At 47.8% G+C, this 25,168-nt stretch overlaps 11 protein-coding genes across 11 annotated transcripts; 7 read left to right on the top strand and 4 right to left on the bottom strand.

Moving 5' to 3' along the window:
- Positions 1-729: 729 nt before the first annotated feature.
- PHATRDRAFT_50039 (predicted protein) lies at positions 730-4,076 on the top strand. The gene is made up of 2 exons (XM_002184884.1): positions 730-893; positions 1,373-4,076. The coding sequence occupies exons 1-2, from the start codon at positions 846-848 to the stop codon at positions 3,761-3,763; spliced, it is 2,439 nt and encodes an 812-aa protein (XP_002184920.1). The 5' UTR covers positions 730-845; the 3' UTR covers positions 3,764-4,076.
- Positions 4,077-4,693: 617 nt separating this feature from the next.
- On the top strand, positions 4,694-7,328 carry PHATRDRAFT_50038 (predicted protein). The gene is made up of 3 exons (XM_002184883.1): positions 4,694-4,786; positions 4,938-5,987; positions 7,140-7,328. The coding sequence occupies exons 1-3, from the start codon at positions 4,736-4,738 to the stop codon at positions 7,158-7,160; spliced, it is 1,122 nt and encodes a 373-aa protein (XP_002184919.1). The 5' UTR covers positions 4,694-4,735; the 3' UTR covers positions 7,161-7,328.
- A 68-nt stretch (positions 7,329-7,396) lies between these two features.
- Positions 7,397-8,694, bottom strand: PHATRDRAFT_50037 (predicted protein; the record flags this gene model as incomplete). The annotated part of the gene is made up of 2 exons (XM_002184806.1): positions 8,313-8,694; positions 7,397-8,291 (listed from the first exon to the last, which is right to left on the bottom strand). Exons 1-2 carry the CDS (start codon positions 8,522-8,524, stop codon positions 7,397-7,399), a joined length of 1,107 nt encoding a protein of 368 aa, XP_002184842.1. The 5' UTR covers positions 8,525-8,694.
- Positions 8,695-9,116: 422 nt separating this feature from the next.
- Positions 9,117-10,022, top strand: PHATRDRAFT_40896 (predicted protein; the record flags this gene model as incomplete). The annotated part of the gene is made up of 1 exon (XM_002184882.1): positions 9,117-10,022. The coding sequence occupies one exon, from the start codon at positions 9,117-9,119 to the stop codon at positions 10,020-10,022; it is 906 nt and encodes a 301-aa protein (XP_002184918.1).
- A 372-nt stretch (positions 10,023-10,394) lies between these two features.
- On the bottom strand, positions 10,395-11,887 carry PHATRDRAFT_40895 (predicted protein; the record flags this gene model as incomplete). Its single annotated transcript, XM_002184805.1, has 4 exons — positions 10,395-10,836; positions 11,028-11,615; positions 11,662-11,710; positions 11,869-11,887. The coding sequence occupies 4 exons, from the start codon at positions 11,885-11,887 to the stop codon at positions 10,395-10,397; spliced, it is 1,098 nt and encodes a 365-aa protein (XP_002184841.1).
- Positions 11,888-12,915: 1,028 nt separating this feature from the next.
- On the bottom strand, positions 12,916-13,986 carry PHATRDRAFT_23691 (predicted protein). Its single transcript, XM_002184804.1, has 3 exons — positions 13,910-13,986; positions 13,537-13,669; positions 12,916-13,256 (listed from the first exon to the last, which is right to left on the bottom strand). The coding sequence occupies exons 2-3, from the start codon at positions 13,667-13,669 to the stop codon at positions 12,997-12,999; spliced, it is 393 nt and encodes a 130-aa protein (XP_002184840.1). The 5' UTR covers positions 13,910-13,986; the 3' UTR covers positions 12,916-12,996.
- A 439-nt stretch (positions 13,987-14,425) lies between these two features.
- Positions 14,426-15,163, top strand: PHATRDRAFT_23687 (predicted protein). Its single transcript, XM_002184881.1, has 2 exons — positions 14,426-14,435; positions 14,740-15,163. Exon 2 carries the CDS (start codon positions 14,777-14,779, stop codon positions 15,095-15,097), a length of 321 nt encoding a protein of 106 aa, XP_002184917.1. The 5' UTR covers positions 14,426-14,435; positions 14,740-14,776; the 3' UTR covers positions 15,098-15,163.
- Positions 15,164-15,895: 732 nt separating this feature from the next.
- PHATRDRAFT_50034 (predicted protein) lies at positions 15,896-18,115 on the top strand. Its single transcript, XM_002184880.1, has 2 exons — positions 15,896-17,162; positions 17,195-18,115. Exons 1-2 carry the CDS (start codon positions 16,185-16,187, stop codon positions 17,858-17,860), a joined length of 1,644 nt encoding a protein of 547 aa, XP_002184916.1. The 5' UTR covers positions 15,896-16,184; the 3' UTR covers positions 17,861-18,115.
- A 1,122-nt stretch (positions 18,116-19,237) lies between these two features.
- Positions 19,238-20,401, top strand: PHATRDRAFT_40891 (predicted protein; the record flags this gene model as incomplete). Its single annotated transcript, XM_002184879.1, has 2 exons — positions 19,238-19,825; positions 19,895-20,401. The coding sequence occupies 2 exons, from the start codon at positions 19,238-19,240 to the stop codon at positions 20,399-20,401; spliced, it is 1,095 nt and encodes a 364-aa protein (XP_002184915.1).
- A 410-nt stretch (positions 20,402-20,811) lies between these two features.
- Positions 20,812-22,535, top strand: PHATRDRAFT_30810 (predicted protein; the record flags this gene model as incomplete). The annotated part of the gene is made up of 2 exons (XM_002184878.1): positions 20,812-21,036; positions 21,175-22,535. Coding segments are annotated over exons 1-2 (1,569 nt in total), but the record flags the coding sequence as incomplete, so codon positions are not given.
- A 295-nt stretch (positions 22,536-22,830) lies between these two features.
- Positions 22,831-25,087, bottom strand: PHATRDRAFT_30807 (predicted protein). The gene has a single exon (XM_002184803.1). The coding sequence runs from the start codon at positions 24,880-24,882 to the stop codon at positions 22,957-22,959; it is 1,926 nt and encodes a 641-aa protein (XP_002184839.1). The 5' UTR covers positions 24,883-25,087; the 3' UTR covers positions 22,831-22,956.
- Between the last annotated feature and the right edge of the window lie 81 nt (positions 25,088-25,168).

The following is a 25,168-nucleotide window of genomic DNA, read 5'->3' as shown; positions in this document are numbered from 1 at the left end:
AAGGCGAACGATGGGAGGATCAGTCCTCACCTTAGGACAGTTTTCATACCATGGCAACAAGCAAAGTATACAAATCTTTCCAAAACTAGTGATACCATCTTCTTTACAGTTAGCAAAGTCCAATGCCAAATAGTGAAAGGGTTCCCAGTTGTAGACTATAAATGTTATCCTTGGCTGACCGAGGACAAAAGCAGGTAGAATTTGGACTTTAGAGCTTCCGAGTAATAAAAGTATGTTATGCCTAGAACAATCGTTGGCCTGTTAGTGCCCTACAAGATGCTCTTTTCCAATTGGTGGCTACCAACCAGAAGTGGGAAAAGAGCTGCCGCAGTATTTCTTAGAGTAGTTATCCTTTACATGTTCCTAGAACCAACAAATGGTCTCCATAGTTGCACAGACAAAGGAAAGTAGCGACGAATGACGGATGACACACGCACCGTCTGCGGCATCTGGTGACATGCCGAAGTGTCGCTTGTGCTACACACACAAGTCTAACACAAGGATGCGATGGGGTAGATGGAGCGATCCCATAGAATCTGGAATCTACGTGAGTTCTCAAACTGCAGTCTCACATTAATGTCAAAACCAGGCTAGCAATCCGGTACTCTTAAGAGACCATAGATTTGGTACAGATTCTACAGCGACTACACGTAGAAACAGCGAACAATTTCTGAAAAGCAGCTGCTTCTTTGTCCAATCTTCGGCCATCACAACTCTTGTTAACAGTAACCAACGTAACGGTGTTTGGCGTCTCAACGAAAGACAATCCGCTTCAAAACTCTCGACTATTGACATCGTACTACACAGTAGTACCAATATTCCATTCAACAGAGTGTCTCATTCTTATGGGAGATCTTGCTTACGCCAACTTCGGCGACGCCGATGACTTAGAGGTATGTGCAGCAAAATGGGTCGAGCTTGTAGGTTGCGTAGGCTTTTGAAACGGTGTGTATCCGTAGGCCTGCCCCAGCTTCTCCTCTTTGGATCCCGTCCAATATTGTGAATGTTTGCGTCGTCTTTCAGTCGCCGTGAGATCCTCGCACAATTGCCACAAAGTCTACAAGAGATGGTTCGTATCGGGGGTCGTATCGAGAGCAAAGCGCCCCTTAAAGGCCGGCAGACACGCTAGCTGTCGCCCGGCCCATGGTGTCTTTTCGACCACGTTCATGAAATACCAGGTGTCAAATGTCACATAAATATACTAGAAGAACACGCGACATCCAATAATTTGTACTTAGACACACAAATGTCGAGGTGACGTCTGTTTTTTTGAAAGTTTTTGATGATGAATTATCGCTTGTTTCTCTTTTACAATACCTAAACTTTGCACATCTCTAAAATTTTCCGTTCTGTTTCAATGTCAAAATTACAGGACAATGACGAAGATATTGGAGCGCTTGGAAGCATTTTGTCCTGGGAAGATGACGAGGAGGGAAACCAGTCCATGAACGCAATATCGGCCGCTCTGCGGGAAAAGGAAAGTGCTTCCTCGGAAACGAGCTCGGTTCCTCCTGATACGGTACAGTTTTCATCGAGGGATGGTCAATTCAATTTTTACTCCAATGGTTTTTCGACGGCGAGCGAAACCAGTAATTCTGGGAATCCACTGCATCTTCAAACTCTTAGTTCTGAAAATAAAGGAGGGGCTCTTACCATGCAGCTTCCCATGCCAACTCGAGTTGCCAATTTTGCTCAAAACCAAGAGCAAAGTCCCCAACTACGATCTCAGCCATCCAATGCAAACCAGCAAACCGCGCAATCTAATACACAATATCAGCTAGACAGCCCACAACATCCCGAAAATACGATGTCGCAGTGTAGACCGCAGCAGGGTTCAAATAATTCGGCGAACCTGAACCAAAGTCAGGGTTTGACGGCTGCTAGTTTCGCACAGCTGCTTGCACAACAAGGTCGAAGTTTTATGCAACAGCAGTCTCAATCGGTTCAGAACCAGCAGTTTATTCAGCCGAACCATCAAAATGCCAAGGATGCAGTGCAGCAGAACGGACAACAAAGTCAGAAGATGCAGTATGCTGATCCAAGCGCCTTTTTACAGCAACTTCAGATTGCTCAGCTTCAGCAACAATTGCAAGTTGCTCACCAGCAGGCCTTGCAAACGCAGCAGAGTAATCAGCAGCCACAGGCTTCTCTCTCTTCGGACAATCAGCACCAGATTGGACAGTATCCACAAAAGCAAACACAAGGGGCATACCCAGCCCCTGTAAGTCGAACACTCGCCCAGCAACCTTCAAATCCAGCTCAGTCCTATGGTGTTAACCAGGCCTCTGTTCAACAAGGCTCTGGTTCAAACCAACAGATGCTACTCAGCCAGCCCAATTCGCAGGTATCTTTCCAGGTTCCTGCTTCTAGGTCCACCGCAGCTCCTGAACTCGCATCCGCCACAAATATAGCGAAACCGCCCATGAAGAAGAAATCGAGAGTCTCGGGCAAAGAGGCGATGCCATCAACATCTAGCACGACGCAGTCCACTCTTGACGGGGTGGTTTCAGCCAGTGATACTGAAGAATCATCAAAAAGGAAGGACAGGTCGATGTCTGTTGTTGGAAAAAGACTAAAAACTGAGCCTATCGATACATCTAACATGACGACTGAACAAAAAGCTAGAGCGAACCGCGACCGGAATCGTGAACATGCAAAAAATACTAGGATGCGAAAAAAGGCTTTTCTTGAAGAACTAAAGACAACCGTTGACGATCTGTGCCAAGAGAGAGATACTCTTGTGTCAGAGCGTACATGCGCAGCGAGTGTAATGGTGGAGATGCACAACACAAGAACTGAAGTGCTTATGTCTTTCTTCGCACTTCGCTCAACTAACGAGAAGCGCCGGGAGCTATGGGCAAGCATTCTTGACGAGAGCTGCTTCACATGTGCCGTCCCTGTAACGCCCTATCGCTCTTTCCCTGCTAGTGAGGTGCAGGCATCGAAGTGCCAACGGACAATTCTAGGGATAGATGGAATGATTGCCGATACGGCGTCGATCAATGTCTTGTTTGACTCGATTGTCGACAGAAAAAAGTACCCCGAGGGAAAAATTGAATTCCGTTATACACTCGTAACCGAGGAAGCTGTTGTCGCTGGCAACCAAATGATGGCCCGATGGGTGATGACTACGACAAATGCAGTTCAGTGTGGTGCAAAGATGGAAGTTGCGAAGCAGGGGATGCTATGCTGCAAGTTCAACAGCGCCCATAAGATCATTGGTCTTGAACTCATGTTTGACGTTATGGCATTTATGCTCCAACTGAAGCATACTGTGGGATCTGACGGCTTCTCTGTTGTCCCGAATACTGTGCAGACTTGCCAGCGTGCCTTTGATACCCCAATAATGATGATACTGGCCGATTCTCCTTATACAATTGTTCAAGTGAACAAGTTGTGGGAGGAAATGACTGGGTACACCGCGGAAGAAGTCGTCGGAAAGGTTGGGCTTGCTAAATTGCAATGCCCGAGAACCGACGAGAGAACTCTACAGGGGCTGATGCACGAGATTCGATTTAAGCGTCCGTCGGCCTCAAAACTTCTTCATTCCAAGAAAAATGGTGACACATTTATGAACTTTCTTGTGGCCTACCCTCTAAGTACTGATTCCCGAATCACCCACTATCTCATAGTCACGGAGCACACTGGATGGCCTTCTCTCAAGACCGCGGGAAAGGGTACTTTAACTGGCTCTATTCCAATGCCTTCTCGGCAATCGACAACATCGTCGATTGCGAGTAGCTCGGATACAAATCTTTCTTGAACGACTTCGATAAATTGTACTCCGAGCCCGAACGCCGCTCCGTCAATGAGTCCAAGTTTCTTCACAAGCCTACAGCAGAACCAAACAAATCCAGTGGCAGTGGCAGGGTTACTTTCTACTTCCTCATTATCAGAAGGCATATCAAACAAGAGCGAATAGATGTATTCCTGTCGTTTTAGTTGTACTGCCGGAGTATTTTTATACTCTTGATTTTTCAAAGGTCGAAGGACAAAGAGCTTGTTCGTGTACAATATTTGACTCTATATATTGATTTTGTACTAACAACACGCGTGAACGATACGCTTTTACAGCTAGCCATTTGTATTCTACTGTGCGTTTTTAGACAACTACCTTATTTTTGAACGGGATGTATAAACAAGGCTCTCTGTCAATCTTAATCCAGCGGCAGTCCGATGAGTGACTGACTAAGGGAGGGTTCGCTGATCGATTTGTTGTAAGAGATTAACGAACTTTAGAGTTGGAAACCGAACTTGTGTTAGAGCCAATGGTAAACAGTGAATCGGATATGGACCGACCTTGAAAGAGGATGTCAACTTTTGAATGGGACGATACAACTACATATGGCACGATGGAGTATTTTATCCCTATATATCAATGGAAAGCCATCTGGAGGAAGACGAATTCTATGTCTGTTTTCTCTGGAAAGTATGGTTTACTTATAGGGAAAAAACGGCAACTTTTCTGGAGACATCTGGTGTTTCCCATCTTCGCTTAGCTTCCGGGAATCAACAGCTGCTCCATGCATCGTGTATGTCTATGATGTGGTCCACCAATAGAGAAGGTTGCGTGTGATTCCATTTGCGGTCTCTCGCTGCTTTCCTGTGTTTTTCAACGTGAGTAGGTGCTCTAAACCGAAGCCCTGCAGCAGAAGCAAACCGATTGTTCTGCACGAGTGATACAAAATAACCATTACAACCAATTCTATCCGTCCACAACAGGAAGAAATTGACTATGAACAGCTCTGAATACAGTTTACGACTAGACGAGAGCGACGCATACACTGTACGTTTGGAAAAGAATTGGGAGCACGATGCCACTGGTTTTAGTTAGGAATTTGCTGCGATTTCGTTCTTGTCTGGAGATTCATTTGTGATTGCTAAATTGTAGTTGCTTCGCGGATTTCTTCTTACGCGAACTTTGCTATATTTTACAGGAACCAAATGATGACGGTGTCGGTGATTGGGGGAGTGTGTTATCTTGGGAGGGAGAGAACAACGACGGTAATGGAGTGCCACCCCGAAGTCGATCAGTCGAGGCAATGTCGCTCGCTTTCCAAGACAAGCCTGTTTCTCAGGATTCTCTTCAGCTGTCGGAAGAGGACCAGCAGAATAACTTCTACTCAAACTATCTGCAACAAGAAGGTTTGGGCGAGGGTGCCATGAGCATGCAGGGGAGCGGTGAACCATTCTTTCCGCAGAATGGCAAAGCGGGGAGTCAAGTCGGGCAGCAGTTCAGGCAGCTTCAAACAAACGAGTCAAACAAACACCAGGAATGTGACCAGGCGAAACAATCGAGCCTGCCGCAAATTAGCCTCGGACCGTGTCACGCTAATCAAGAAGCTTCTGAGGGACTCCAACCAACTCAATCATTGCAGCAATTACGGCAGGTTGATCATCCGCAATTACTACAGCAAGTTCGTTTTCAAGATGACGTACGGAAGCAGCATCAAGAGAACCCACAGGTGCAGCAGTTTCAATCGCAGTACACGACGGATCCGAGTATACTTCTCCAACAGTTGCAAATTGCACAGCTGCAACAGCAATTACAATTTGCGCAGGCTCAACACCAGGTGTCGCAAGCCACTCAGCAGTTTTGTGGATCGAGTGTAGAAGTAGACAACGTACAAAAATACCGCCATCTGAACAGCAAGCCGTCCCAGAACTCTTCAATACTTCCGAGACCAAACCAATGCTATTCAGATAGTGTACAATGTGGTAGCCTCTCGCGACCTGTTGACCAACGAAACAATTTTGGAGAGCTTCCCCAAGAGCAATCTGCGAAAATGGACACCGTGGAAACAACAGGGCCCATGCACTTTTCAATTTCAAAAGCTCCTGTTGTTGTTTCAAGTAGTGATACTGACGATTCGAATCGTAAGAGGACAGTGCCAGGGGGGAAAGGTAGGGTACGGACGACTGCTCCCGCGAAGCGAGCAAAGCCTCAGCCACTTGATACTGGAAACATGACAGAAAAGGAGCGCGTTGTTGCTAGCCGAGATCGTAATCGAGAACACGCCCGAAACACACGCAAGCGAAAGAAGGCCTACCTGGAAGAGTTAAAGTCTACCGTCGACCAGCTTTGTCGAGAACGCGATTCTCTAGTATCTGAACGAGCTGCTGCTGCCAAGAGCATGGTGGAGATTCATAATACCCGAATCGAGGTTCTCATGTCGTTCTTTGCCCTTCGAGTCGCAAACGAAAAGAATCGAGAGCTTTGGTCGAGCATTCTTGATGAGACTTGCTTTACCAGTACGATGCCTATTACACCCTACCGTTCATTCCCAGCATACGAAGTGCAAGCCTCTAAATGCCAAAGGTATATTCAAGGAATCGACGGCATGGTAGCTGATACAGCCTCCCTGCACGTTCTTTTTAATTCGCTCGTTGATCGGAAGAAATTTCCTGAAGGCAAAGTTGAATTTCGCTACTCTTTGGTGACCGACGATGCGGTTGTTTCTGGAGGGCAAATGCTTGCTCGCTGGGTCATGAAGACTACCAACGCTACCGAGCTGGGAGCACAGGTTGACGTGTCTAAACAGGGAATGTTATGCGGTAGATTCAACAGTGCACACAAGATTACCAGTATTGACCTCATGTTCGATGTCATGGCTTTCATGCTTCAGCTTAAACAAGCCATGGGTGCGGATAGCTTTGCCGTTGTACCCAACACTGTACAAAGCTGCCATCGCAAATTTGAAAACCCTATTTTGCTCATGCTAGCTGACGCACCCCATACGATAGTACAAGTCAACAAGCATTGGGAAGACATGACAGGCTATATTGCCAGCGACGTCGTCGGAAAGGTATCGTTTGATAAACTGAATTGTAGTGGTACGGATGGACATGCGTTTGCGAAGTGGATGGAAGAAATCCACCTCAAACGTCCTGCTGCACATCAGCTGGTCCAAGCACAGAACTCTGGATCGCACTTCCATAGCTTTATTTCTGCTTATCCTTTGAGCTCAGATTCGCGGATCACGCACTATTTGATTGTGGCTGAGCACTATGGTATGGGACCTCTGCCTGTGATGACGACAAAGCTAGCCGATTAATCGATGCAAGATATGTCAATTGAACACTTCCTTTCCGATACCGTCATTTAAATGTTTAAACATACATTCTCCAAGGGGCGCGTTCACCGATTACGAAAGCAATGAGGTTACGAGGCATTCCCTTCGCTTCGGTGGCACAGTCCTTGGGGCAGGGGATTCACCCCAAAATGTTTATGTCTCGAGATTCTTCATCGCTCTTGAATTTCATTTCTATCGTCATCCTATTTTATAGATCCATTTAGATAAGTTTAGCTAGTGCATATTGCTTTTTCCCTTTAAGGAATGCACGGCTTCCTATAAAAACTTGCAAAACGCTTAAATCAGTTGATGATATTTTTTGTTCAAAGCCTACGCGTAGATGCGCAAATAATGGTTTGCGAACGTCTTTGCAGAGCTTGTGCCGTTTCTTTGTCTGCATTGACAACCAAGGCTAGAGAGGTTTCCGGATCTTGTTCGTAGTAGGCTTGTAGCATACTGACAAAGGCATCGTAATCCAAGATTGCTTCGCCTTCCAGATGCGTTACCACGTCTCGCTTGCGCAAGCCCAGTTTACCGGCCCCGTGGTGGAGTGAGGCAATCTCCAGCGTATTCTTGTTGTCAAACTTGAGCAACTTGTATTTTGCCATAGGATCATAGACGGGCAAATTGACGGAACGAGGCATTCGGGCTGGAAGAGGAAAGCGTTCGCGCAAGCTCTGTAACTGCACTGGTGTCTTGGTTGATGCCGATTGTATCGTAGCGGTACCGGATTGAGCAAGTTGCAAGATGGATTGCAATATTTGTGCTGCCTGAACCAGACCTTGTACATCACCGGATGTTAGGAGATTGTGAACAAAGACTTGCTCATCTCGCGTCACGAACTCGTCCAGTCCTAAAAACAATGAAGGGTCTATCTCTACCGAGCTAGGGTGTTTGGCACCATCTCCGGTCATGCATGATGGTAAACAACTCATATTGTTGCCGGAGGCCTGTTCCGGTAAAGCGTGGGCCCAGGACTCCCAGTCTAGCGTCGCTAAACTCGACCGACCGATATTTTTCCCGATTTCGTAGTGGTACGTTTCTAACGTTTCCAAGGCATCTTTCAAATCGCGCAGGCTCCACGATTGACAAAATTGGTGTTTGGTGGCGAGCTCGGTAGCCGATAGGTCTGAGTCTTTCGTCGAAACTACGGCCTCCAACTCGGAAGCTTGCCGCATTAAGAGAACGGCAGGAACAATTGCATTATTGGACGTGCTGCTGTAGGTTGCACAAACGTACCTGCCCCGACACTGGGGGCACTGGACTTGTACTTTAAGTTGTCGAGAACCGTCGGAGGCTTCTTGATAGCCATCTGCAGCAGACTTTTGGATGGAAGTGACACAATTGCAGCAGAAATTGAAGGCACAAGTGGGGGTTGGGCAATGCAATGGATAAGCGTGATCGGCCTGCGAAAAAGGCTCGCAGCAAATGGGGCAGTCGTCCGCCATCATGGAGAGCTTCCAGTGTAAGCTGGAACTATATGGAACGTGCGTGTAGTGCGCTGTCGCCAAATAGCATATACAAGCTGGTTGCTTGTGGATCAGCACGTTGCAAAAAAAACTTCGACCTTTTCTCGCAGATAGCCCTAGTCGTTCCAATAGACTCCGTCGAAAAATGTTCGCCGCATTTATTGATGGGTTGGTAGATAATAGGTAGGTATCCCGACAGCGTTTACATCGTCATTTCTCGAATTCTCCCTGGAGGAAAACTATTACGGCGAGGAAGACCTGCTCACAGCGAATGATCCGACCGATGAATAGCTATTTATAAAGCTAATACGAATCGACTTTATCATATTGCAAATATGTCTGATCGGTATTCAAAAAACCATATTCACTTGTAAGTGTCCCGGGATTTATCATTCTCTGTCTCATCCGAGCTTGTTCTTCCATCGGGATTAGGAATGTCTGACACGCAACTTCCTTACCTCGTTCGACTACGGTCGATGACTCGCCCGCTCACAATTCCATGCGCGTTTCCGATTTTACGGAAACAACATCTCATTTGCTCTCTGTCAGTGCACGGGAATTAGAGACGAACACAATGGTTCTGAGCAAAGACCTGTTACACGTCCTTCGCTTTGGTACGTTGAACGATATTCGTAAGATCCTGTCCTATCAGCCCAGGCTCTTCCGAGACCATGTCGAGCTCTCTATGGAATTACCCCTGCACGTTGTCGTACGGGAACAACGGGAACTGTCAATTCTTCGATTCACTTTGCGGGCGTTTCCAAACGCAATCAAGGTACCTGATATGCATGGACAGCTTCCCCTACACGTTGCTGTTCAACAGCGAAACTGGCATATCAAAGGAAATGGTCCTATCATTGTTCGGGAGCTAGTTCGCGCTGATCCGACCACCATTGGCGTGCCGGATTGGAAAGACGGGTACACACCCATGCATACGGCGATTCTCTACCGATGTGATCCTGAAATCATACAGTTCCTACTCCACTCTTGCCACGGCTACAACAGTACAATCAAGAATGCCAACCGACGATCACAAGCAGGTCGTCTTCGTCGATTGCCTCAACCACCACGCCTAGATCCATGCATGGTTGCAACCATGACCGGTGGCTATTTGCCACTCCACGTTGCCGTATTTTCCAAAGCTTCCGTGGAGATTGTGCAGGCATTGGTGGACGCTTGTCCAAAAAGCTTGCGTATACCTGATCAACGGGGTTTCTTGCCAATTCATTTTGCGATACTGTCTCTATCGACGACGTCGGACGGGAGCCCCGAAGACGGCGCCGAGCGCGACTCCAAGATTTGGAGTATTTTGGGCGGCGATGAGCTTGCGTACGGATCCAGTTTTATGACAAAGAAACAAGCAAAATACCAGCAGTCCTCAAACCCGCCGATTTCGCAGACGACGTCCAAAGACGGCCAATGTTGGGTAGGGATGCAGAAAAATGGCACCGAAAACAAAATCGAAATTTACAGTCGTTAGATCAGGCTGTTCTGTGGCTCTTGATTGCGTCTAGTTTCTATAAGAGCGGGAATAATTATGTCCCTATTTGCTCATCGACGGGAGAACTAGTAGTTGACCGGGAATTCGGAAAGCAACACACCAGGATAACTTGACAAGGAGGTATAGACAAACAATCCGTTACTTTTTTAAAAGCTTTCCCGCCCTTTGTCTCATGAAATGCTAGCAATGGTTTCCAATACTTCTTTATTAAAAGTTTTTCTACCAAAATAATAGAAAGTGACGGCGACCACTTTACTTTTCTTAGCCTTTTAGATGAGTCACATGGTACTTCGCACAAGGAAGAAGGGTATGAAATCCCACCAGTGCCTAGTCTACCCGCCAAAGCGTACTTTACAAGTCTTCACAAGGATCTTTAAGCCAGCTACCCAAAAGATCTTTGAAGTGCTGTTGGGACGAAACCATAACATCGGGGCTCCGCAAGAAGTACTCTCGTATCCAGATGGAAGCCGGCCGTGCTATATTCATCAAAGATCCTCTAAGAGCAGTGTATCGAGGCTCGCATATATCCAAGGCCCATTTCGCATTTCTACTTTTATGGCCGTCCTTGATGGGAGACAAAGGCTCTTTCAGGCCTAGAAACGAACTCACATCAAGTCGGTATTGGTCTCGTCGCGTATGGTTTGAGTCGTACAGTTGGCCAAGTTCGTACAGAAAAACTTTGTTTGGAAAAGGCTTATTGATAGTCTTGAATCCGCCCAACTGACCGCCCAAGGGGCTTGTGTTCAACAGCTTTTGCTCAAAGCGGTCTGAACGATTTGTCTTACCCAATAAGCTTAAGTGGAGATGAAAGAGAGATTCATCAGCGCATACATTATATGAATGTTCAGAGCATACTCCATTAAGCGTTTCTGGTGGGGGCATTGTAACATTGCTGCGCACCCGGCTATAAATAATGCTCGCAATATCGAGCAATGTTTTAGAAATGCATTGACAACAAGAAAAAAATATCAGCATTGCACTCACAAATTATAGAAACTCTCGAACCAAAGAACAGGATGGCGCACACCAACAATCAAACCCGTATTGGGCCAGTATTGAGCAATTGCATTCATAGCTTTGGGTAACAATATATCGCGGGGAGCTTTGTACCCGCGCTTAAAATGCTTTCCTCTAGGAAGATTGTAGAGACGCTGGATTAATGCCGCAGCATCCCCCCGAGATAGCGAATTCACTTCATGTACTTCAGTCTGAATTTCAGGATGCGAAGCGAGCCACTGGAGGATGAAACTCGTGGCTGTCTTGGGATGACCAATAATGGCAAAATCGAGGAGGAAACTTGCGTCCCCGGTGACTTCATTATTTTGGTCAATAATAGTCGACAAAGGGGGGAAAACTTTATTTGAAGCAATGTGATGTACCGCTCCTGACGTCAAGGCATCAGGAAAAGTTTCTGCATCATTGCTTCCATCCTGTAAGTCAATGGTAGACGACACTCGCAATATAGTTGCCGGTTTAGCGAGAGAAGACAGCAAATACGATTTTTGCAGCCGGAGGAAGATCGCCGAAATGGCAATGGCTAGAATCCATATGATTGGAATAACTTTGGCAGATCTATGTGACATTGTTTTTGAATTTACCAAAATCTGTCAAGTGAGACTTTATGAAGTTTGGGTTCAAGGTTCGAAGAGCATTCGTGAAATTTCGGACTGTAGAGGTGTGTACACTCACGCCGAATTACATTTGTTCATGCCATGATGGTTTTGGACGTGCGCGACGTGCCACTTATTTGTTTGGGCGTTACCAAATCCCTGGATTGAGCTTTACCCCTTCTAGCAAGATAATTTAACGCTTTCCGTACACTTACAGTCAGCAATTTGCGACATGTGGCTACAGGGATACCCCTGCTAATGATCACCCGTGATATTATGAAAGCGGGAGGTGTCTTGCATAATTACATCTTTAATTTATAACTTCTCATGCCATCGAAAGCGAAAGCTGTTCATGTATGTGTCTTCTTACATTGATTACGCATTGCCGGGAATAGGCTTTGTCATAGTTCTGGTGGAAATACTTTTCAACCGGAGAGCTCCTCCCAGTCAGTAATCAATGGTTTTTTTAAAATTCAAATAATGGTGGGTATTTTTGGAAGCCTGCGCAGATACAGTCTACGTGCTCCCTTACGGTTACATTACATTTACATTAGTTTATTAACTCAGAAAAGGAACAAAAACCTTTGCCTTTGTCCTTCGCAAAAGCTAAAGCAACGAAGAAATGTGACAGCGTGAAAACAATTTTGCCTAGACCAATCCATCACAGGTCAGTCTGCGTGCAAAGTCTCGCTCCGTACAACAAGACCATTCCCATAAACGCCTCCGTTTGAAAATTGTTTAGCTGACCTCGAGATGCAACCATACGCATCGCTTTACCTACAATTTTAAATTGGAGCTTCACGAATCTTCCCCCATATTCTACTCAATGACGTGTATTCTACAAATACACTTACATTAATAGAGCTCAGGATTCTATCATGTTTCTGCTGGACTTGAATGTTCGTTGGCAAATTGTACAGCAATGGAGGGGCAAAGGCAATAAAGCTACCGTGGAGATGACCTCTGGCAGACAGTCCCTATCTCTATTTTCAAAATGCCACAACAATGCTACGAAAATACCCGCAGAGACTGATCAAATCACCCTCCAAGCGACCCAAGAGCATGTATTAGTGGAAGTTGTCGAACTCTGTGCAAAAAATTGCATCACGCTTACAGTTCACGAGGGTTCTCCGATGCACATTGTAGTCAATCGAATTTCTCTCTACGTTGGCCACAAACAGTACAAGACTATCATGATGACGCTAACGATGGTGCTTTTTTGTGGGGGAGCAAACAGGTCAGGTGAATCTCGAAGTGGGAGTAAATATAATCCTTCTTTCTTTGTTACGATTTTGTAATTAGACGTTTCGCGCTTGACCTTTCTTCATCAGTCTATTCTTCCTCTAGTAGAAAAAGCCCAATATTTTGCCTCCCGTCTTTTTGCGTCGTGCTTCTTCGTGGGTCATGATTCCGTACGTGGTGGAAATCAGAATGTGTCCGAATTGACGAGACGGCAGAAGATTGACGATCCACTTTTCGATTTCGTCCACCTTGACGTCGAATCGGGGAGAGATGACACCGCACTTGTTCAGTCGTCCGTTTAGCTCCACAACGATCTTGTTGGCTCTGTGATCGTCAATAATCTCGAATTCTCCAATGTAGCCTGCAGTCAATGTTTTCCGTTGGTTGGATTGTGACACAAGAGATCGGCGTGTTAGTCAATAGCGTTTAATAATCACGTGAGTGTGTGTCTCTGTGCCAAAGTCATTCTGGGAACGAAGCCGTGTATTTTTCCAAACCAAAAAAGTGTGGATCAAAAAGGGTCCTACTTGGGTCCTCGTCCTAGGCAGCTCGCGGCAAACATACCCCGAGCGCGCTCGCAAGCGACCCTTTTTCCTTCGTTCCGCAATTCACAACCAGACAAGAGCGACAAAGCGACGTACCATGCTCTTGCATTTTTTGCAAAAACTTAATGACGACTTTACTGGAAGGTCGGATCAGAACCTGTCGGCGTCCACGCTTTTCCGCGTTGGAAATCGTCTTGAGGCAATCTGCCAAAACGGACATGCGAACCATCTACGAGCAATCGAAATGAGACGATGATACGTGTGAGAAAAGACATCAAGTTGGGAACGAAGAATCGTCAAGCGAGTCGCTACAAAAAGAGAATGGATACGGATGCTGCCTCCGCATGACGCCAAATGCTCGTTGTCCATCGTGCTCCGACGACACGAGCGCAGAGGCGAAAGACCGTCACCGTTGCTTGTTTCTAGTTTGATACATCCTTATTACGGGACACGCTGATTGACTCCATACCTTGAAAGATTGAGTAGGTTGTTAAGGAATGGAAAGAGAATGGACAAATCCAAACGAGAAACAAAACGACAACTACGAGATGATTATTATTGGCACTGGAAACGTTGACGGTGTGGTGGTACGCGATCGAGCGAGAGAGAGAAACGCCCCGCGTAGTAACAGTGGTGTATGCGGTACCGTGTGACTACCGTACAAAGTTTCCTCCCCGGCGGCACTTTCGCGTACGGGACAGTCTGCCGGGCTCTAGTTTTCGGTAACAATGTGGGGATGGTACGCTTACCTCATTACTAGGTTATGGGTGTAGAATTGAGTCGCCTGTTTTCGCTCGGAAACGTATCTCTAGTACCGAGTCTACGTCCAACCGGTGTTGGGGGTGTTTTGCCGCGGGATCGAGCGCCCCACACGGGCCTCTCTCTCTCTACCGGGTCGCGGGGAGCCGCACGGCAAGCACCGTCCGAGTCGGCTGGTGATCGATCCCCCCGCAGCACCACAGCTCCTCTCAGTGATCTCGAAAACCAAGAACGAGGTAAGAATCACCATGGCATCATGCCAAACGAAAAAGCACCTGCATTGTACTATTCCATTGAGGATCTATATGAGATAGTTGTAGTCGCAAAGCTTCGGTGAAGCGCGCTGGACGAAATGTTTACGGCTCGATGTTACGCCTTCTTACAGCAAACTTCTATAGAGCGCTCGTGACTGTTGCGGCTGGCGTTTGTTGCAGACGATCCGTAATTCCGTCCCTTTGCTTACCTCTCGCAAAAACCAACGCATGCGTTCTCACTTATCTCAAACGCTTTTCCTACTCCTTGTTATATACAAAATTACAGGTTTCCGTTTTCGTACCGTTTCACTTCAGGACAAACCATGGCTGGAGAAAAACGAGCCCCTCGCCTTCACGTGGACGGCGCCATTCTCGGTTACAAACGCGGTCTCCGCAACCAGCACAACTCGGTCTCCCTTATCAAGATCAAGGGATGCGACAGTAAGGAGGATGTGGATTTCTATTTGGGTAAAAAGGTAGCCTTTATCACCAAGGCCGCCGATGGTGCCTTTCGCGTCAACTGGGGCAAAGTCTGCCGACACCACGGAGGTAACGGTGTCGTTCGTTGCCGATTTCGACGTGACTTGCCGCCCCAATCCATTGGCGGACGTGTCCGTGTTATGCTTTACCCGAGCCGTGTTTAATATCTGCGAACGACGAGCTGGAAGAAAAGAACTATAACACATATACAGAGCATTGTATGGTTTTCGACGTGACATTGTTATACCAGCCTGCCGTTCGTTCGTATCTCTATTGTGCATTTGCCGTTAGCTTTCTCCACAAGGCTTCGTGTAGTACTCCACCATCTAGTATTTACTATGGTAGATTGATAGACAGAGCGCAGCTTTCCAGCTGCAAACAAAGCCGCCGATGTTTCCAGTGGTGTCGTCGTTGTTCATCTCACGCATACTATCCAAAGCGAGCAGACTGATACAATGCAATAGGCAGGAATTAACGCGTGGTTAGAAACTATAGAGAAGGGAATACTTTTTTCCGAGACGGGCGTCTTGGTTCGTTCCTCCCACGATCGGGCTTCCTGTCGCCAAGATCAGGGTACGACTGATCCAACTGTAAATATCTGGCGCTGTATACCGTATACGCAAAACTCTATTTTCCTTCGCAAAAATTGGATAGGCTTTCCTTGTTATGTCGGTATCGAGACGTTCACCAATAGCTGGAATATTTCCAGCTACTTACAATCAAGCAGCATCGTAGTTCCCACAGTGCGGCCTGATAGAAAGAATGGGATTCTGCGTAATAATTCGACTTTTCAAACTATTTCAAAATAAACTATAATTCCTTTTTTGGTCGCTGACCGTGATGTTGTCGACACGAAAAACAAGCAAACGGACCAGGCATCTGGCCGTCGACAGATTAGACACGGCGCTCCGTCGCCATCGGATGCGTGCAAGAATTCGTAGACTCTGGCCCAAAGTTCGATCCGGTTGGGTTTACGCGTTTTCGTCTTTACGGAGGAGCGCATTGTTGGAATCTTGAAAAGCCATTCGGTCTCTTCTCTGAACGCTGTCGATTCTGTTTCTTTAATCGGATAGGCTGTCTTCCAAGAAGTTTGCAAAGGTAGCTCAATTGAGGAAAACGGGCGGGCCCTTGACTTGAACTAGGTATTCCTTCCAGTCAACAGTGCCATTAGATCGGAACGAGGAACTGGAATCACTCTATTCCTTCCGTAAATCCCCGAGCAAAGTAAACAATAGCTACGACGCTGGTACGATGAAGTACATTGTGGTAACAGGTGGCGTCGTGTCGGGCTTGGGCAAGGGCGTGACGATTTCTAGTATGGGTCGTTTGCTCCAGGCCAGCGGTCTCCGAGTTACGGCCGTCAAGATTGACCCCTACCTGAACGTGGATGCCGGGACAATGAGTCCGTTCGAACACGGCGAAGTTTTCGTGCTGCGAGACGGTGGTGAATCTGATCTTGATCTGGGAAACTACGAGCGCTTTTTGGGCATTGAACTCACCAGTGATCACAATTTAACCACGGGCAAGGTCTACCGCAAGGTGATTCTCGCGGAACGCCGTGGTGACTACCTCGGTAAAACAGTGCAAGTGGTGCCGCACATTACCGATACCATTCAAGACTGGCTCGAAAAAGTCGCGTATATTCCTGTCGACGGTACTGGCAAAGAAGCCGACATTTGCTTGATAGAAGTAGGGGGAACGGTCGGTGACATTGAGAGTTCCGTCTTTTTGGAAGCCCTCCGACAATTTCAGTTCCGGGTCGGGCACGACAACTTTTGTCTCTGCTTCGTCTCGCTTGTTCCAGTCTTGAGTGACGAGCAAAAGACCAAGCCGACCCAGCACGGAGTGCGCGATTTGCGCTCACTCGGACTCAGTCCGTCGATTATTTTCTGCCGTTCCACGGAACCCTTGCAAGAGCCAACCAAGCAAAAGATATCCAATTTTTGCCACGTGCAAGCTAAGAACGTATTGAGTGTGCATGATGTAAACAATGTTTACTTTGTACCGGGGCTACTGCAGGAGCAGAACTTACACGAGATTTTGGGCAAGGAACTTTGCCTCGATAAGCCATTAAATCCAGATTTGGGATCATGGACCACCATGGCGCATTCAATCGAACTAGCATCTCATACGGTGACGATTGCCTTGATCGGGAAATACACTGGGCTGCAGGATTCTTATTTGTCGGTCATAAAGCCTTGCGTCATGCGGCAATCGCATGCAACGTACGTCTACAGTTGGAATGGATTGAAGCGTCGCAGCTCGAAGACGAAAAGGAAGAAGGATACATTGGGAGTTGGGACAAACTCAAGGCGTCAGACGGTGTCATTGTTCCTGGAGGGTTTGGACAACGTGGCTGGGAAGGCAAAATTTTGGCCGCCAAATACTGCCGTGAGAATAGGAAGCCAATTCTCGGAGTTTGTCTAGGTTTCCAGGCAATGGTCGTAGAGTACGCCAGGAACGTTTTGGGAATTGACCAAGCCGATTCAACAGAATTTGAAGAATCCACACCAGAACCTTTTGTTTTTTTCATGCCCGAGATTGACAAGGAGACTATGGGTGGAACGATGCGACTCGGGGCGCGCACCACCAAGTTTACACACACCCTTGCCGATGGAAGTATGAGTGTTTCGCAACGCCTCTACGGAGGAAAAGAAATGGTTTCGGAACGCCACCGACATCGCTACGAAGTCAATCCAGAAAAGGTTGATGCCGTCCACGACGGTGGCTTGCGTTTTGTGGGCCGAGATGAGACGGGCGAGCGAATGGAGATAGCAGAGTTACCGCAATCGGAACATCCTTACTACCTCGGATGCCAGTTCCACCCAGAATTTCTCTCTCGTCCTTTGAAACCGAGTCCTCCATTCTACGGCTTAATCTTGGCAGCCACTGGTATGTTGGAGGACCACCTGCAGTCCGTATTGTAAAACAACGGAATCTTGATTCGTCTATACGATCGCGTGGGCTGCCATGTCTTTGCAATAAAGCTTACGATTTCATGATTACGACACAGTTGGCAATAAGGATTGCAAAAGGTTAAGGAAATGGAAAATTAAAATGGTTACTTCTTTCACAGTAAGTTCAACATCTCGACAATTGCAAATTTGGCAACAGTTCGGTATCAACCATAGAAAAATTGGTTTGAATCACAAAATCTAACCTATAGTGGAAATTAGCCATTGATGTAAGAAAATGTTCATCTCGGACTGTTTATGGAGGAGAGACGCGCTTGGTTCTCCACGCACACGAAAGCAAAATCAAGTTAGCGGAGTTTTTGAACAACAAAATTTGTGAATATCAACTCTCAGCTCGGTCCTAGTTTTGAAACACGAAGAAATGAAAGACTGGCATGCCTGTATAGCTTAGATCAAGACTCAGACATATAATATTTAGGTAGTCGTCTGTATGAAAAAGCTTCGCATACAACGGAAGTCGCCTCAACTGGATGCCAATAGGCCGCAGAACCTATTCTTCAGGCTAGCCGACGTAAATCGAGATCCAACGATCGGAAGAGAAAAATTTCCTCAGAGCGCGATCCTGACTTCAAATTTTTACGTATACTTTGATACAGGCTTTCTGGTTGGGAGTGTTTAGCTTTCCGTTCTCCGCTGCTACACCATAAATAGGTTTCGCAAACGGAGCTCGCTATCGCTGTTGGTATGCTACACAAGTTTCAGACGAGAAAGTTAACAATTGATGTAATCAATGTCAGACTTCCGCTATTTGGCATCCATCGAAAAATGTGAGGAAACTTTCTCTGCTTTTAGGCCACCGGTAGTACTGAACGCGATCCGTTGTTGTTGCTGTTGCAGCCCCGGTAAGCCCCCGCCCGTTCGTCATCAATACTTTTTCCAGTTCTGTGAAAGTAATAGCCAGAGGTGTATGGGATCAAAATGGTTACTTACTACGAAAGAGACCAAAAAATTCTAACGTTTATGAAATATCAAGCCCTTCGGAAATGTGTGACCTTAAAAATTGCTAGATCGAAAAAGACAGCCGTTATTCGACCTAATGCTGGACTAAAGTAATTAGTGGCGGTCCCGAATCAACTAATCCGTTCAGGCGGAACGGAAAAAGGTGCAAAAATTGACCACATCTTCCGCGTTTTTGGCCATTCCGAAATGGATACGGTTTGCCTCTTTTGTCGAAAGTAGACAAGCGCAAAGGACCTTTTCCTTGCAATCAATGCCTTTGGGATAACCGAGAAAGACTCTCTCTATATAACATTTCACTTCGCTTGTAGCCAAATCTTTGCGGCGGCATATTTGGCTGGGCTCACAAATACAACAGCAGTTGAGAAAAGAATGATTGAACCAACGCGCGACACTATGGTGCGCTCACCGATGCGTCAAAACCGATCCGTACTCGTTACCTTTCTCGCAGCGCTCGTTGCTTTAGCGGGGACTGTGGTTGATGCGCAGGTAGGCGTAGATATCTGCGCGTGCCAGCCTAGCACCTATGAGTTTACGTTAGACTTTGCATCGACGCTTCCCGCCAACTGCGATCTGGGCGAGATTATTGGTCCGGGTCTCAATGAAACAACCTGCCGGATTACGAGATTGAATGATCCTAATGATGCAGGAGACCCAGACCTTATGCCAGTTTCTGTAACTGATATTCAGGTTCTCGAGCTGGACCAGAATTTACTGCCCCTAGTCCAGACACCAATCGTTGGTGACTTTCGTAGTGGCGATACCTTTCGATACACTTCTATAATCGCCAATGGCCTGGGTCCTGATCCCATGGCTGTTCCTCGTGGTTTTTTGATGACCATAAACGGCCGGAATAGCCTTGACGAGGACTTGCAGCAACGCTGGGTCATTTTGTACGACAACGACTGTGGTATTTTCCCAATTTTGTTTGAGGGTACGCAATTGGGATGGACGGTATTTGTAAGTTTACGAGCGACCAGGAACATGATATTTGCTGGGGTTTCTCACCTTTCCTCTTTACGAAAATAGAGCGACCTTGGAGCCCCGCCTATTGAAGTCTGTCCTTTGGCACCAGCACCAGTCACCGATGCACCCTCGGTCGCTCCCATTATGGCGCCCCCACTTACCCCAACACCAACAGTGATAGCTGCGGAAGTTTCGGAATCCCCATCTTTGTCACCTCTTACTCCAGGTACCGAAGCGCCCGTTTCTGCCCCACTAACAAATGCCCCGGTGACTCGTGCCCCAGTCAATCCACCCGCTACTGGTGCACCGGCAACCTCTTCTCCCGTGACACGAGCTCCTGTATCACCAAACCCCAAGTCATCCTTACCTAGCAAGGGGGGCAGCAAGGGATCATACGGCATGCCGGAAAGTAGCAAGGGATCATACGGTATGCCGGAAAGTAGCAAGGGGTCATACGGCATGCCGGAAAGCAGCAAGGGAGCAACGGCTGGCTCAGCGTCCTCCACGAGTCAGAAATCTCAGAGTGATGAACAGAGAAACAAGAAGCGTGGGGGAATCAGACGCTTCTAAATGTCTTTATGGAATGGAGCTTCTAGTCTTTTGCCGGACGCAGAGAGGGAAACAAATGAACCCTTTTATAAATTGTGGCTGTCTGGCAGCAATAGTATTCTAAACGGTCTCTTAGTAATTCAAACTACAGTTAGTCGCTTCGGCTTAAATAGGTAGTTCCTTGGTCGATGAGCAACATCTCTTTCCAAAAACGTACTACTGGTTTGTACGCGAAAATGTACTAAACGGTCTGTCCGTAGCAGAGTGGATATTCTTTTGCTGTCCAAACCATGTTTCACTTTTCGGACATTATTTTTGTGTCATGAGCCGTGTCGCAATAGAAAGCTAATCATAGTCAAGCTCTCCACGAGCGGAACGGAAGTAAGATGGTGGGGAAGGGACAAGATTTACCAAATTACACAACGGAAGCACGGTCACGTGAAAAACCATGGTGGATGTCTTTTTAATTGTCGCGACCGTGGTCGCCATTGTGATTCTTTTGATCATCGCTTCGTATCTCTTGGTTCACTACCAACATCCCGACGACCACAATGATGCTTACGTACCAAAGCTGATCGTTTTACTCGGCTTTGTCTTGGCTGGAGCGACTGTCCTCATGTTGCCGCTGGATGTCGCTAACAACGAGGGCTACGCCGGTAAGCCACGGAATCCGCTGTTTCTAGTAGAAATTCTACGTAGAACGGAAGCACGACTGACAAGTCCCGTTTTACCTCCATCTATTTGTTGACTGCATCTCAACGTTTTCTTATTGATGTTGTCTACAGGTTGCGAAGGCTACGATACGGGATTATGTGGTGGGCTCAATATGGAACTCATGTGGGATATTGTGTTTTGGATGATTCCCATTTGGGTCTTTGTTTTGATCCCTTTCGCTACCTTCTATTACGAGGCCGACGATGGCATGCTCATGGCCGGCACCGCCTACGCACCCAATCCAGTCAGGCAGTCGCGTATTGGCCAAGCCATATGTTATCAACTGTTCGTTTTTGTCATTATCGGTGTCATTTTTGCCGTCACTTACATTAGTCTGTCGGACTCGAAAATTCCTGTCCAAGAATACGTGGGGCCAGCATTAGGGAAGGTTAATCAAGGGTTCACCTACTCCGCGCAAAGAAACGCAACCGACGATTTGCTTCCTTTCGATTCCGACGGATTGCAACCTTGGGGAGACTCGGATACCACCTACCTATCAAACGTCGTGGACAACGGCGAGCAGACCCTGGTATTGCAGGTGTCCTTGAGTACCTTTTATGCTGGACTCATGGCGTGGTTGGGCTGGTTCCTGTTTGCCATTTTTGGAGGTATCGGCTTGGCGGCACTTCCATTGGACTTGTACTTGATGTTCAAAAATCGACCGCGGCATATGGATGCGGCAGAATTTGCCGAAGCCCAATTGTCCCTGCGGGAACGGGTCAACGAAATGGTAGACATTGGCGAACTTATCAAGATTGAACGGGAACAAAAGGCGCAGGCCGGGCTAACGTCGGCGTTTGCCACCTTCTCGCTAAATTCGGATACACGGAAGGCAGCACGCGATGAAAATCAAGCTGTTCTGGGTTTCAAACAGGCTGTCTACCTTTTGGAACAGGATGTGGAGGACTTTCAGAATGCAACCGTGAATTACAAGAAGTACAATGTCCTGATACCCTACATTGCTTTGCTGCTGAGCTTGTGTGCCTTTATTGTCAGTATATTCTGGTTCATTCACGTAATTGTTTACGTCTTCCCCAGTCCACCGTTGGCCCCATTTCTGAACAATTACTTCGAGTGGTTTGACAAGTGGTTTCCGTTATTTGGGGTATTGTCGGTCGCACTCTTTGTTTCGTATTTACTTTTAGCGGCACTTAAAGGCTGCTTCAAATTTGGCATCCGTTTCTTGTTCTTTCACATTCATCCTATGAAAGTCGGCAAAACCTACATGAGTTCCTTTATGTTCAATATTGCCCTGGTCCTATTGTGCGCCTTGCCCGCGGTTCAGTTTTCGCAGGCGGCCTTTGCCGACTACGCAGCCTTTGCAGAAATTCGACAAATCTTTGGCGTACAGATACAGTTTTTGCAATTCTTTTCCTTCTTCTGGACGAACAACGTATTTATTTACTGCTTCTTAGCCTTCACAGTGCTAACGTCCATCTATTTGTGCTGCAAACCCCAAGACGAGACGGTGAACGCACAAGCACTGCGGGACCGCCTTCGATCGCGCAAGGCATAGAGAGCGCATATGTGTAAGTGTGTGGCTTTTAACTAAAGAGAAAAACTATAAATTTAATGTTGTTGATTTGCAAACACGGAAGCTGCATGAGAAGCGAGAGGAGCATTTTGTTGCCGGAAAGTCCACAGAATAAATCAGTCATACATTTTTTGAGGCAATATCCCAGCCGATCAGACTAATGTCTAATGCAGCATGCAGAGAACGTTGACAAGTTGTATGTGCAAAAATAACAGTACTTCCTAAAAACATTATTGGGTGGTCAAGTACTGCGGCGGCTCACTGTCAATAGGAATCGACTTCCGTACCAACAAAACAGCAAACAAGGAGAACAAATCATGCTCAAACTCTAAAAGCGCGCTTCAGCTGTTTGGTCCTCTTCATCGCTATCGTCAAGTGTCGCTCCAGTTTCATCCACTGCTGACGCTGCTTCCACGACACAGTGCGCTCCCGCTGATACAGGGTTGGTATAGGCGAATTGGGCCACTGCATGTCCCGCAAAGGCCGCATCGCGAAGAGCGGCGGTGTCGCGGAGCGTCAGCGGCAAGGTCAAAACTTCGTCCCGAATGGCTTCCAAAGTACCAACAGCATGCTTGAGTCCGGTACGATTGCGCACAACTCCTACGTGATCCCACATGGTCTGCTTCACCTGACCCAACAAATCTAGAGTCCTCGCTGCAAGAGCCTCGTCGCTAAGAGAGCTTTTACTGTTTGGTTGCGAGACGCGTACGAGACTCTCGGTACTGGGACCACAGCGGTGCGCCGCTTTCGAGGCGAGCTCGCGTCCCTCATCGCTGCCGCAAAAATCGGCAACCGACGCTCCAAAGACAAGTCCTTCCAAGAGCGACGTCGAGGCCAATCGGTTGCCTCCGTGCAATCCGGTTCGAGCGGCCTCCCCTGCCGCGTATAGATTGCTCAGTGACGTTCGGCCGTGTAGGTCGGTCGCCACACCACCGCAGGTATAGTGCGCCGCCGGCGTAATGGGCAGCCAGTCCGTGGCCAAATCCAGTGGTCGAGAGCCGTTGGATGTGTTGTTCTGCAAATGAGCCTGGATGGTAGGAAACCGGGCGCGTACCCAATCAGCATCACGGTGGGTGATATCAAGGTAGACAAGGTCGTTGGTGTTTTGGGCTTCGGAAAAGACGGCCCGGGCTACGATATCGCGGGGGGCGAGTTCGCCGTCGTCGTGATACCGGCGGGCAAAGGCTTCACCGTCAGCGTTGCGGAGGACGGCGCCTTCTCCCCGGAGTGCTTCCGTCAACAGAAAGCGCGCCTGATCGGGCAAGTAGAGGGCGGTGGGATGAAACTGTACGTACTCCAAGTCCTGTACGCGTACGTTGGCACGCGCCGCCACACCGACACTACTGCCGAGTGCGTTGAATCCGGGAGGATTAGTAGAGTGCTGGTATATACCGGCGAGGCCTCCCGACGCCAATACCACCCCCCGGTAGGCCAATTCCGTCCGAGCCACTGGGGCTATCGCATTGGCGCCCACGGTCTGTAAGGTCTCCACGCCGACGCACATTTCTCCGTGTGGGTCCCGCACCAAATCAGTGACAATCGTGTTTGGTTGCAGCGTAATATTTGGATGATTCGCCACAGCTTGTGCCAAGTGCTGGGAAATTATTGCTCCAGTGTGGTCAGCCTTGTGCAAAATCCGAGGTGCCGCGTGCGAGGCTTCCAAACACAGACTCAGTGTTCCTTCGGCGGTTTGATCGAACGGCACGTTGGCGAACCGCGAAGTTGCGTTGCGTTGGTTGTTATCGAGATCGTTGAGCAACAATTGTCGGACACGCGAGGGACCCTGCGTGGCGACTTTCTGAACCGCCGCGTCGTCGCAAAGTCCCGCCCCGGCACGGTGAATGTCGGCGGCGAGACTGGCGGCGGAATCTCCCGCCAGGGGATCGTAGTTCCGGTAGATAATGCCGCCTTGTGCCCAGTAGGAGTTGCAATCGGTCGGGACGTCGCCAGCAAAGAGCATCGTTACCGGGAGATTGTGCAACTCGGCGGCGATTAAGGCTGCGGCGGATCCCGCCACACCCGAACCAACCACCAAAACACGGTCTTCTCGAGACTTGTCTAGCGAACTACCGGCGGACGATGAACTGAGGGACCGAGCCCGAGTTGAAAAGGCGCGAGGGTTCGCGCAGAGTCGTCGTAGCGCAGTGTTTCTGTACAGTAGGTTGTGGACCGTAATGATTGTTGCGGTACGAGTCTGTTGGCGGCTCGCAGCGATGGCAGCCGCAGGCAAGGCTTTTCGTGAACAGCTCAACATAGTGAGGGGCAATTTGTCGGGTAGCGACTCGCAGTCAACGAGACGTGATTCTGTAAATGAAAACTTAGGCAATCCAACAAGCTGTACCTGACATTCGTACAAGTAGAGACGTAAACGTGTCGACCGGAGAAAAGAACGAAATTGCGACTCTTTCGGTTCGTAAGATTGAGGAGGAAATCGTACGGTGGGGAATTCAATGTACGCGATCGGATTGTTGTGAGAACCGTACTTTTGCGGGTGTGGAAGGATTTGGGATTGGATTGCGCGGAAGATGAAGGGCCGCGTG

Source organism: Phaeodactylum tricornutum, chromosome 26 (assembly GCF_000150955.2).
Source record: "Phaeodactylum tricornutum CCAP 1055/1 chromosome 26, whole genome shotgun sequence".
In the NCBI taxonomy this organism is placed as follows: Eukaryota; Bacillariophyta; class Bacillariophyceae; order Surirellales; family Neidiaceae; genus Phaeodactylum; species Phaeodactylum tricornutum.
This window is presented reverse-complemented; position numbering and strand designations above follow the sequence as displayed.